Here is a 13,044-nt window from a genome sequence, read left to right on the forward strand (position 1 = left end):
GAAGAAAAATTCCTTTCCATTTTACTGGAACCAGAGATTTAAATGGTCAAATATGTGTCAGTGGCAGGTGGGGACAAGGGAAGGGAAGTACATCTTTATGGCTAAGTGCCCTGGGCTTGGATTCAGAGAGGCCTTGGCTTGCCAGCCCAGCCACAAACTAGTTGCGTGTCCTTGGCCAAGTTAACCAACTTGTCTAAGCCTCAGATTACGTGTGTACAAAAAAGACACAAAAATACGGTCCACATGTTGTTATTCCAGAAAGCCTTTGGCGCAGGGCCTGGTACATAAGCAAATTCAACAAGGGTTAACTATTTTCATAAGTATAATTAATCTGCATCACTAGAAGCACATTGTTCAAATGAGGATACAGACGGGTCAGATCACAGCCAAGACGCTGTGTTCAGAGCTAGGTCTCTACCTCTACGAACAACACCAATGAACTCCGGTCTCCCCACCGGAGGGTGACTCAGAGAGCCTGGAAGTCATGAAATACTAAGAGAAATCCTGCAGTTGTTTAACACAGATGATATTTGGGAGTGTGAGGATGGCCATGTGAAGAGGCAGCATCCTCCCATTTAACTTTAGGAAATAATACTGGGCATTAAAAATGCTGGAGCCAGGCTGTCTGGTTTCAAATCCCCAGACCCTTAGTCACCTCACTCAAGTTCCTGAACCTCTCTGGAGCCTCAGTTTCCTCATCTGTAAAGTAGGGTTAATTAGATTACCTGCCTCATAAGATTATTGTGGCAATTAAATGAGTTAACACAGGTAAAGTGCTAAGAATAGTGTCTGGCATATAGCGAATGCTCAATAAACGTTCATTCTTATGTCGTGGGTTATCACTGGACTATAATTACTATCGCGGATAGGACTTCAGGGCGGCAGATGACAGCCCAGTATTTTTTAATAATCCCAGCAATGGAAAATGAGAATAGTCCTCCGCACAGCGGCGATCGCCCTCACTGGACAGGTTCAGCAAGTCACTGATAAGGACCAGTCAGTCACCGTAGAGGAGATTCCTCCCCCGAGGAGGAACCCTTGGGCGTCCACGGTGAAGAAAGTCAGACCCCAGGAGGCCAGGCCCTGGGACAGCAGGGGCAGTGGACACTGGTGTAATAACTGCCACCGGCCGTCAGAGAGCAGCAGAGCCAGACCCCGGGTTGCCTCGTCCGCACTAGGCAATTCATCGTTCCCTCTGGGTTTGCCTCCCGGCCGTTTGGGTAGCTCCACCAATCCCCGTGCGCTCCGCTGCGGTAGTCCCGCCCAGTACTGAAATCCAACCAATCAACGAGGGCGCTGCTCCGGACCGGGGCCGGATCGCGGCGCCCGTCCTGTCACTCAGAGCCCCGCGGTCCGGCGCTTCAGCCCCGCCCCCGAGGCGGCTCAGCCAATCCCCGCGGCGGAGCGGGGCGTCGCCGGACCGGGCGCGGAGCCCACGTGGTCCCAGGGCGCGGGCGCCGGTAGGTGGCGCGGGGCCCGGGCGCGCGGGGCGCGGGGCCGGGGGAGGGCAGCGCGGTGGCGTGCTTTGCCGCAGCCATGGGCGTGCAGCCCCCCAACTTCTCGTGGGTGCTCCCGGGCAGGCTGGCGGGGCTGGCGCTGCCGCGGCTCCCCGCGCACTACCAGTTCCTGCTGGACCAGGGCGTGCGGCACCTGGTGTCCCTGACGGAGCGCGGGCCCCCGCACAGCGACAGCTGCACCGGCCTCACGCTGCACCGGCCTCACGCTGCACCGGCTGCGCATCCCGGACTTCTGCCCGCCGGCCCCCGAGCAGATCGACCGCTTCGTGCGGATCGTGGACGAGGCCAACGCGCGCGGGGAGGTCAGCGGGCGGGGCCTGCCGGGGTCAGCGGGGGACAGGGCGGGGACAGGCGGGCCGGGCCCGGAAGGGAGGGGGAGGCCGCGGGGAGGCGGCGAGGAGTATGAGCTGGAGGGAGAAGGGTGGAAACCAGAGGCTGTTGAGCGCTCTCCTGATGTCACTTCTCGCCCCTGAGAGCCTGAGAACCCTGCGAAGCCCTGGGCCTGTGGGAAGACTTGAGGCGGGCCCGAGGGGTGGGGCGGGCCTCAGGCTCCACCCCATCAAGCTCCCTCTTCCCAGGCCGTGGGGGTGCACTGCGCCCTGGGCTTCGGCCGCACTGGCACCATGCTGGCCTGCTACCTGGTGAAGGAGCGGGGCCTGGCTGCAGGAGATGCCATCGCTGAAATCCGGCGCCTTCGACCCGGCTCCATCGAGACTTATGATCAGGAGAAAGCCGTCTTCCAGTTCTACCAGCGGACTAAATAAGGGGCCTTAGCTCCTGTCTGCGTCCCAGGCCCTGACCCACGTGTTCGGTGGGGCCAGAGACGCGGACACGCCCTGAAAGTTAAGCCCTCCGGCTCCTGCTGGCTCGGGAGACCTGAGTAGCCGTTCCCCGCAGGCCGGTCCTGACTGAAGACATGGGTGCAGCCACACTGGGAGGTTGGGGGGTCCCTCCGCTGCCTCCCTGAATAAATAACTTACAAGAACGAGCCCACAGTGCATAGCACCTTGCAGTTTACCAAGCATGCCCACACGTCAACGAATTTGAGCCTCACCCGAGCCCTGTGACCTGGGAATGGCAGCAAGGCCACCCCTGTTCTTTGGGTGAGGCAGCTAAGGCTCAGGCCCAAGGCCACACTTCTAGAAAGTGGAAGGGTGGGCCAGGCCTTCAGCCTCTCTAAGATGCTGAGACTCTTGTGTTCTCTGCTGACCTTTGATGTGTCTCCGGCGGAGCTGGTCAACCAAGAGGGCACAAATCCCCAGCAGCCCCGGGTGTCTGATGCTAACAGGCCGGGAGAGCCCCTGTGGACACAACCCCCCCCCAGTACAGGCCCCCCCTGCCCCTCGTGTGTCATCCTCTCGAGACAGAGAAGGCCTGCATGTTGTCCTCACAGATAACCACCATCTCCAGCTCCCAAGGGCTGGACACCCCTCACCAGCCTTGGGCTGCTCAGCCCCCCTGTGAGCAGCAGCCCCCTTATGCTGCCCCACAGCCTCGTGATACTATGACAGACACGCATTCCAGATGCAGTGGAGACGGAGGGAGGAGGCCAGGGTCCCCCTGAGGCCCCCATCCCGTGTAGCCTAGGCCAGAGGCAGGCCTAAGGCACCTGCTCCTGACACATCTTTCTCCTTTCCACAGCCGCCCACCCAACTCAGCCCCCATCCAACACTCTCTCACGCGCTACCCTATCAGCCAGAGTCTCGCCATCTGTCTCCGGGAGTGGGAGACAGGCCGTAAGACGTCTCCCCCTTTCCTCTGAGGTGTGTCAGAGCTGAGGACTCCATACTCCTCCCCGTTCCCTTGGTCCCTACCACCCAGCCAGGTGGGGGTGTGAGGAACCCCCAATTCCAGGCACGGAAGCCCCCCCACCCAGCCAGGTGGGGGTGTGAGGAACCCCCAATTCCAGGCACGGAAGCCTCCCCACCCAGCCAGGTGGGGGTGTGAGGAACCCCCAATTCCAGGCACGGAAGCCTCCCCACCCAGCCAGGTGGGGGGTGTGAGGAACCCCCAATTCCAGGCACGGAAGCCCCCCCACCCAGCCAGGTGGGGGGGGTGTGAGGAACCCCCAATTCCAGGCACGGAAGCCTCCCCACCCCACCTGCTGCTCCCCGGCAGCATCCCAGGCTGTTTGTTGGTGCAAACCAGAGACCCGTCCAAAGGGGAGTGTGTGTGTGTGTGTGTGTGTGTGTGTGTGTGTGTTGCGCGCGTGCATGAAGGCAGGAAGCGTGCGGATGGCGCACTTCCTGAATCCCTTCCCTCCGCCTACCAGGGAGGCTTGAAGCTGCACCCCGGGGTGCACATCTGCCCTGATACTGCCCCACCAGGTGGGACAACAAGTCCTCACCCTCGCTGCCCTCCCTTCCTCCCGCGCTCCATCCTCCCCACATCTTCTGCGCTGCAGGACAGGAGCCTGCACTTCCCTTCCTCCCAAGTCTCCTTCAAAGGAGACAGAATATTTTTCTAACCCCATTAGAGCCCTGTGTGCAGCCTCCGTCCCCATAAGTTAAGCAGATCTCCGCTGCCTCAAGAGTTCCTCCGGGAAATAAACATATAATTATGTGCTTAAGGAAATCGGTTTTTAAATAAGTAAGAGTTGACTTGAAATGGAAAACTCTGCCCTTATCCTTCTTCTACCTTGGGAGGTTAGCCTGAGGCTCCTTCTTGGCTCATCCCCACCCCCAAATGTTCTGCCTGCTCACCATCCCCTCTTCTGTATGTGGCCACCAACGACGGGTTACAGGCTAACCGTGACCCTTCCCCAGTCTACTTCACTGAGGGATGGCTGTGAGGAACGAGCCATCTCCACCGACACAGAACCTTCGCACTGACTCACACCAGGGTCTGTCAGCCTCACACTGCTGACATTTGGGGCTGGAGGCTTCTTTGTTGTGGGGCTGTCCTGTGCGCTGTGTGGTGTTTAGCAACATCTCGCCTCTGCTCACTAGACGCCAGTAGCATGGCTCCCCAAAAAATGTGACAGCAAGAATATTCCCAGACATTGCCAGATGTCCTCCAGGAGAACAAAACTGGTCCCAGTCGAGAACCACTGCATCAAAGCAACAGGCACCAGGTGCAACGGTAAGCTTTCGTTTCCTATGGGAAAGTGCTCGGGAATTTCTCCTGTGGATGCACAAGTCTTGAGAGGGGAGAAAGGACCAAACACTGTCAAACGCTCTTACCTTCTCGAGCTGTGCCTGGTACCCAGCCCCAGCCGGTCCCCTCTAACCAGGGCAGGTTTTCAAGATGGTGACAGCATTAACTTTTGACATTCAGGAGGGTTTTATTCTCCATGCGCGGCTGGGGGGCACAGCTGCGGTGATACGGACTCGCACTCCCATGTCTTTAAAGTTCCGTTCGTGTTTATTCTCTGCACTGTGGCTTGAGTCCCCTGCTGAATGGAGGCTGTTAGATGGGAAAGACGTCCCTCCATGTCATTCGGGTTCTACAGCCAGCACCTCCTTGGTTCCTCTCCCAGAGAATTGTTCTGATGCACAAGCATCTGGCATCAGGACAGGAGGGGTACCAGCCACTCTGAGACCGTTCCTCCCTGGCCTGGTCCTCCTACCTCCACTTCACCCCCAGCAAGCCCTCACACACAGGGGTTCTGCTCTGCGGGTCCTGGGTTCTGTGGCCACCTCCCAGGACTGTGTCCCAGCACACAGCCTCCTGCTGCGGAGATCAGCCTACATCCTGCCCACTCCCCCATCTCCCTTGGAGCTCGGCCTCTTCAGCACCCCTACTGGCTTCCCTAACACGTAGGGACCTGTCCCACGGGGCGGCTCATCATCCGTCCTCCCCAGGGGAAGGAAGCCCACTCCTCGTGCACGGTCCCCCCACCTGCCCCCCCAGGACCCCTCCAGATCTTCCCAGGGAACTGATGAGCATGTCACAGGGGCTGGGATTTGATCCAAATCATGAACTATTTCCCAGAATGAACTGCACTCACTTGCCAAGCCTCCAGTCAAACCTTCTGCTGACTGTGTTGCCATTCTTTCCAAGAAGGACACTAATTTGGTCTCACAGGATCTTTTTGTCACAAAACAATACCAGTTACCACTAATGCCTTTCACACTTGGTGTGACTGTACTTTGTTTAGTTATATGGTTGCAACCGTCATATTTATGAAGCCCCTACCATATAGCAGGTGTTTTTACGTGCATCGCATTATATCATTTTATCCTTACAACCACTCTGCAAATCAGGTATTTTTCCCTTTTAATAGATAAACTGAGGTTTATCGAGCTGGCTGAGTTGCCCAGTGCCTCACAACTGCAGTGAAGGAGCTGGGATCACATCCAGACATCCCATCTGCTGGGGCGTCCCCCCAGCTCCAGTGACACAGGGCAGTCTGTCTTCACAGAGCTTGGCATCAAGGGCCATCTTACCAACTCAGCCTCCGATGTCCCCTCTCTCCATCCTCCTAGGAGGCCAGAGAATAAACATCTGACTGAGGCCAACACATCTGAGCTCTGGGTGGTGCTTTAAGATGCAGCCCAAGAATTTAAGTCCTGAATAGTGGAGCTGATGCATGAGGTGACTCTGTCACATCCACTACTACCTAACTCAGAGCAGGCATTGTCTTCACCCAGCATGACAATCTTGAGGTACACGTGAATGGCACTAAGCCCTTGCAAATGTCTTTTTGTGTCTGATGATTTATTAAAAACTCTAATATCCCTTCTGTTTTTGTTGTTATTTGAGCCCTTAATGCATGCCAGGCTCCATGCCAAGTGCTCTATAGACGTTCATTATCTCACTTAATCCTCAAAACAACCCTACAGACGAGGTCTTATTATAATGCCCAGGGCACATATGAGTAAACTGAGGTCTGGAGGGTTTGAGCAGCACACCCAGTCACATAGCTAGAGCAGGATTCAAACCTGGGTTTATCCAAGTACAAAATGTCTTGTCTCTTGGGAGTGGAGAGGAGACTTGGCTGTCATGAGAAAGTACGCAGTAGCATGTGTGTCCCCCAGAAGCGAGGCGCTGGGACTCACAGGCCGTCAGTGGGATCTGGGATCACCACCCCACACCAGACTGGGGCAGTGCCGCTCTGACCTGGGAGCGCTGAGTGCTGACCTGCCAGGCCGGCCACCACCCCGACAGGGTTCCGCCTCAAGCCTCCCACACCATCAAAACTATAGTCCCCTATCAACTGAGAAATGAGTTATATGAGCACTTCTTCCATTACTTTTAAATTTTTCTCCGGCTATTATGGATTCAAGGCATACTCTTGAGAAGGCAGCATGCTTGTCCAAGCAAGCAGAAATTTGAGAAACACTTGGTGCACGTCCACACCTGAAGTTGATGACTTATTTGCAACCTTGATAACCAAATCCTTTGTGCCAATAAATTCCTTAAATTGCTTCAACCACTCTCTCACCCTATTTTTCCCTTGACTTATTCTGTCACCATGGTTATGTGATCACGAAACAAATTGGTGATGTCACCTCGGAGCTTTCAATATGTGGGATTCAGTATGGCAAACGGTTCTGGGATTCTCCCCCTACCTTTTATACTAAAGATGCCGCTGTCTCTTCCTTACTAATATATATGGAGTAGGGACTCTGCTCTAAAACCAAGGTGGGATGTACGGACAGTACTCGGTGTGGCTGTCCCACAGGTGGGTGGCACTCCTCACCTCCTGCAGTGGGTTCTATGTGCCCTTTGGCTCCCCAAGCCTACTCTAAGCAAATTTGCCAATTTGCACGTTTTCTGTAGACACCTTTGTGAGGCTGAGTTGGGGCTGGGTGCACCTCAGGCCATGAAATATAATTAAATAAAGTAACCACACTGGGATCAAGCCAGCAGAGAGAACTATGCCATTTTTGACCATGACCTGTGAGGCCCCAAGGAATCCAATCCCTTCTTCCATCTCCTTCCTCCCTCCCCTATAGCCCTTGTTCTCCCTGCTCTGCCTGTTTTGGGGTCCCCAAGACCACCCTCACTAGAAGGACTCACAGAAAAGCTGTCATACTCTCAATGATGGCTCATTTTGGTGGGAGGATACAAGGATGATCAGCAAAGGGGAAGGGCGCACGGGGCAGAGTCCAAGCAGGCGGGCACGGGCTTCCAGGGGCATCACATGCACATACAACTCACCCAGCAATTGTGGAAGCATATAGATATTGCCCGATGATGCAGTTCCCCCGGGCCTAGGTGCCCCGGGTTGTTGTTGGGGGCAGGTCCCATGGGCACGCAGCCCCTTCAAGACTGACCTTGGCTGCTCAGGCTGCAGCCCCAGAGGTCAGCCTTGACACTGCCTGGCTCCAAGCAGCCTGGCATATACACAACCACACAGTGAGCACAGACCATCTGCCTGACCCAAGGTCTCAGGTCCACAGAGACCTTCTTATCAGGCAGGATGTCCCAAGAGTTCAGAGATCACCTCGCAGGAGCTGGTTGAGGGGAAGGCCTGACAACCTTGGGCTTGTGTAAGGTTTGGGCCAGCCATCCTGCTGAGTGGACTGGTCCCGCACATGGCTAGGCATTCTGCGCTCTCTCCACACGACAGTCAGGGCAGACTGCCTGGGAGGCATTTGTCCCCAGCTCTGCCCAGCTCCCAACTCCCACTCCCCACTGGTCTCAGTTTAACACCATTTCCCGGGGAAAGGTTTCCAACTGCCCCCACATATACTCCCACATATTCCCAAAGCATCTGTCATTCTACCTCGCGGGCCCTGGCTCACCTATGATTCATCTCATCGTTTAATGTCTTTCTTTCCTCCCAGAGTCTAAAGACCCTGGCCAGGCTGCTAGCACCCAGCACGATGCCTGGCACATGGGCTCTCGGCAAACACATGACAATGGACCGACCATCTGCCCAGAGACGAAGAACTGGGCAGGATAAATCTAGGGGGTGCATCATCTAGTGGGGGATACGTGACACGTGCACACCCCTAAGTGTGTCGCGAAGATGCGGTGCATAAGTACTTAAGCAGTGCTGGCATGATTAAAGAGATAAGAGGAGTGTGTCTGGTCAGATTCGGGAAGTTGCTCCTTCCATAAGAGGTGGAGAGCAGAGTCGGAGAGCCTAAGGGAAATGTACAAATGGTGGCTGTTATTGAAACCACTGGTGGTCTGCGTCAGGTGCAGAGTCCATATAGGGAGGCTTAGAGAGGTGAGCAAAGTCAGTGGGTGGCCACGCGGGGCGAGGTGGGGGCGATGCTGGGAGTCTGTTGGCATGGAAGAGCTAAAAACCTCTCCCAGGAAGCAGCAGGAAACACAGGGTTGGATTCAGATGGTGGTGGGGGCCACAGAAGCTCGTGCCCAAGGGTCAGGGTTGTATCTGATCACCAGCGTGGAGGTGCCACGGGCCTCTGAGCAGAGGACACCTCACTAGGACCCATTTGTCTTAAGTTCCACCCTGACAGAATGGCCCCATTATGAGCGACAGGATGGTGCTTTATGATTTAACACTGCCAAAGAGAGACAAGGTCTCACCGCTGCTAATTTTTAAGACTTTCCAGAAGATACAAGTTAAGTAAGAAACTGCTTTCCCTACTTGCTGAAAGTTAATGACTATAAAGCTTTGCCAAAGAAAGTAAAGGGGTTGTTAAGTCAGAGTGCTCGCCCTCTGGGCTTGCAGGTTATGATTTTTTAATGCTTTTCAAATGGGAAAGGATCTCAAGCAAGTGTCATCCTTACATGCTGGAAATGTATCTTTCCAGTGGCAGCCAGCACGGCTCCCGCACACCCACTGCCCTGGCTGATTCGCTGGCATCACATCTCAAGTCTTGGGCTGTTGCCGTATCCCAGTTGACTCAATTCAAAGGTCCGAAGGGGTGGTGGCCCTGATGCTGCATTCAGTCCAGTGCCCTGGTATTTGTTCCTATTGTCCCAAGGCCAAGGGCACCTTGTGAACTCAAACTTTCTACCTTAGTTGTATCTTTTGCCCCAACCCCACCCTCCCATTATGTCTGTCCCTTGACCTGCAAACTTGTCTTCTTTTGGCCCAATGGTGGTCAGTTTGTCAAGTATAGAGGAGCCAAGTGGACCGGATGGTATGTTCTCCAGTAGGTGCCGGGTATGGTGTGTGCCAAGGAGGAGCGGTGCCGGGGACTCCAAAGGCTGCTCCCACCACGGGAACACGCAGGTCCTCAGAGGAATCAAGGCAGCTGTGAACGCCAAAGCACCCTGAGCCCCAGAGCACTCTTGGCTGCCCCCCCCCCCCAGCTGGAGACCTGGAGAATAACAGACCAGCCTGAGCACCCAGGGAGCCCTCTCCTGCCCCTCACGGGAGCCTGAAGAGCTCAAGATGGAACTAGGTAGGGACGGTGACGGTGAGCAGCCTCCACACTTTGCTCCTCAGTCCTTTGGATCCTGGATCTGGCCTGGCATGTGTGCTCAAAACCCTCCAGGAAGGGAAGGAGGCTGGGATTGCATGGAGAGCTCTAGGCGCATGCAGGTGTCAGGCTGCACCCTTGAGAGCAAAGGAAATCACGGGGGGTGGTCAGAAAGGAATTAGGGAAATGCAAATTAAAATAGCAGTAAGATGTGATTTTATATACATCAGGTTGGACACACACATATACCAAGTCTCAAAACACCAAAGTTGGCAAGGCTGGAGGAAAGGGAACTCTCAAGTTGCTGGAGGATATATAAATAGGTTCAATAGCTTTGGAGAGTGATGTGGCCAGCTCACCGGAAAATTCCAGTCACTCCACATCTCTATGTATATTCTGGACAAATTCTGCACGTGAGCAGCCTAGAACCATGTATGAGGCTGTTCATTTATTCATTAAACTCAATATAATGTATTGAACACCTACTGTATTCCAGGCACACTTCTAGGAGCTCAAAACCGAGCATGAACAAAATGTAAAAACCTCTGCCCTCATGAAGGGTATATACAGTGCTGTTTAAATGGCCAAAACCTGCAAACAAAAAATTTTAAAATATCCTGCTAGGAAAATGGATGAACGCCGAACTAGGTATATAGACATAGATACATCTCGGAAGCAGAGCTGGGCACTTAAGAAACTTGCAGGGTACGTACTACAGAACCATTTGTGTGAATAAAAACAAACACTATTGTAAATTGCTTACAGATGCATACATAGTTCATAAAATTAATGCTTCGGCTACCCACCAAACCCAAACTTAGGGGCCTGCTGGAGGGTTGGGGGTGGGGAAGAGTTAGTGAAGGAATAGGGAGGAGAACTTCAAGCAAACTCTGGAATGTCTTATTTCCTCGAAAGGAAAATCGGAAGCAAATATATACGCTAAAATGCTAGCTTTGTACTTTGTGCACGTTACGCACATCCGTGTTTGTTTTCGCATCCTGGGTCCTTCTCAGTTTGAGCGCAAGGCGGGCAAGTTGTTGTTTTGTATTGCTTTCACTGTTTAGAAAAGAGTTGGTTGAGAGAAGGATTGAGGCCACATCCCCCCAGCGACCCAGGACCGGAGCGCCTCCACACAGCGTCTCTGGGGTCCGGCCCTCCAGGGCACCGGGCAGGTGCATGTGAGCCCGGGTCGCGGCGAGCTGGCGTGGCGCCCCCTCGCGGCGAGGCCGAGCGCGGCAGCCCCGACGGCGCCCAGTCCGCAGCAGGTGGCAGGTGCAACCCGGGAGAGCACCTGGCGCCCGCTGGTAAGGCTGGAGAGGCGCGAACGCTCTGCTTCCGAAATGCTGCTTTTAAGGGGCTACCCTGGAGAAACAAATACGAGCCAAAGGAGACGTGTACAAATGTTTTTCGCAGCGGTGTTTAGAATGGCCCAAAATAGAAAACGGCACCACTATCCATCATTAGGAGAATCGATAGTTAGAGGCATGTATCCGATGAAAGGCTGGTTGCGGTGGGAGCGACAGCTAGAGCCACGTGTGTCAGCCTGGACCCATCGCCCAAGCCATGCCCCATCCTCCCACAATAAAATGCCATTTATGTAAACTTTAAACATGCCCCCATATACTATCTATTGTTAACGGACACACACGTGTAGTGAAAGTGTAGAAACAGACATGGCAATGAGGATACCAACTTCAGGGGTTACTTCCGGAAGGGAGACAGGGGGGGGGGGGACTTCAGCTGATTCCATACCACTTTATTAAGAAAACAAAAATCTAAAGCAAATGTGACATTTTGGAATTAAATAGAGCTGGGGAGTGGGTACCCAGGTGTTTGTGTTATCCGCTTTGATTTCCAGAGTGTTGAATACCGTTGCACACACACGGGCAGAGCCCAGAGGCAGAGGGAAGAGCCAGTGAGGGCCCAGAGGAGGGAGGAGCTGCGGTTGCTAGCAGAACCCAAGGGGCCTCCCGGCACAGAGGGAGAAGACGGTGGCCTCCCATAAGGCTGGAGAGGGAGACAGGGCCCAGCCTGCCCCGCAGGATACAAAGGGACGTGCTTTACTCTCTGGTGATGGAGAGACGGTGGGAGTTTTAAGCAGAGGGATATTTGCGTTGGTCTGTTTATACTGAGTGGGTCACTTCTTTCTTCCGTGTAGGAAATGCATGGGAACACGACCAGGGGCCGGGAAAAGAACGGAAGAGGCTCTCCCAGCAGCACTGGCTAAAGCTGTGGGGGCTCCCCGGGGGCGGGGGCAGTGAAGATGGGGAGGGTGAGGGGGATCTGAGGCACACTTTGTAGAGGACCCTATAGAGCTGGGGGAGAGATCCTGGTGAGGGTGACTCTGGAGTTTCTGCTGGACTCACGGCTGGCAGAGGAGGAGGGCAGCGGGGCAGAGGAGGGCACTGGAATGGGCCGTCTGTGTACTTGTCCATCCCCTGTGAGGAGGAGACTGCAGGGTTTTATTTGAGAAATGCTGCTACCCAAGGGCTGGAGGAGAGGCTACCTGTATATTCTAGTCTGAAGTCCACAGGAGAGGTTGGTCACGTCAGGAAATAGGAATTTGCGGCCACCACACGTGGTTTAAAGCCACCGGACTAGGGCACAGTGGGCAGTGGACCAAAGGGAAGGGGAGGGGTGGGGAGGGCGCCCAGGACTGAACTTGGAGGACCCGTGCCCCCACCATGCAGTGTCAAGAAGAGGAGGATCTGGCCAACGGACTGAGAAGGAGCTGGAGGTGGGAGAAAGTCAGGAGGGGGCAGGATGGACTCCAGGAAAGAAAAGCCCCTGGCGAGGGAAGCAGGGTTCAGCGTTGAAAATGCTGCCTCGCAGCTGGGTCATCAGAGGGCGGAGCTCTGCTGCTCGAGCCACCACAACTGAGCCATTGTGATGCTGACCCGGGCGGGTCAGGGGTGTGGCGGTCAAAGCCAGACTTTCCAGGATGCCCGGTGACCCTTGAGAAACCGGGCACCAAAAGGAGGAGAGCAGCTGGGGGGAGCTGGAAGGGGGCGAGCGAGGCGGAGGGAGAGGTCCGTCTTGTAGGGGTGACATCTGTGCGTCCCTGTGCAGATGAGGACAGGAGCACAGTGTAGGACTGGTGGGGGGACAAGAGAGTAGGAAGGCAGGGAAGAGCGCTTTGGGCGGAGGGAGGCAGAGCAAAACCCAAGCGCCAGGACAGAGGCAGCTGAGCCAGCGTTCCTTGTCTGACTGCAAGTGCCATGCTCTTGCCCAAACATCTC

At 54.9% G+C, this 13,044-nt stretch overlaps 1 protein-coding gene across 1 annotated transcript; it reads left to right on the forward strand.

The window, feature by feature from the left end:
* The first annotated feature begins 1,470 nt into the window (after positions 1 to 1,470).
* On the forward strand, positions 1,471 to 2,529 carry DUSP23 (dual specificity phosphatase 23). Its single transcript, XM_027612499.2, is given in 3 exon segments — positions 1,471 to 1,692; positions 1,694 to 1,819; positions 2,096 to 2,529. Coding segments are annotated over 3 exon segments (468 nt in total). The 5' UTR covers positions 1,471 to 1,536; the 3' UTR covers positions 2,282 to 2,529.
* The last annotated feature ends 10,515 nt before the right edge of the window (positions 2,530 to 13,044 follow it).

This window comes from Zalophus californianus, chromosome 10 (assembly GCF_009762305.2).
Source record: "Zalophus californianus isolate mZalCal1 chromosome 10, mZalCal1.pri.v2, whole genome shotgun sequence".
Taxonomy (NCBI): Eukaryota; Metazoa; Chordata; class Mammalia; order Carnivora; family Otariidae; genus Zalophus; species Zalophus californianus.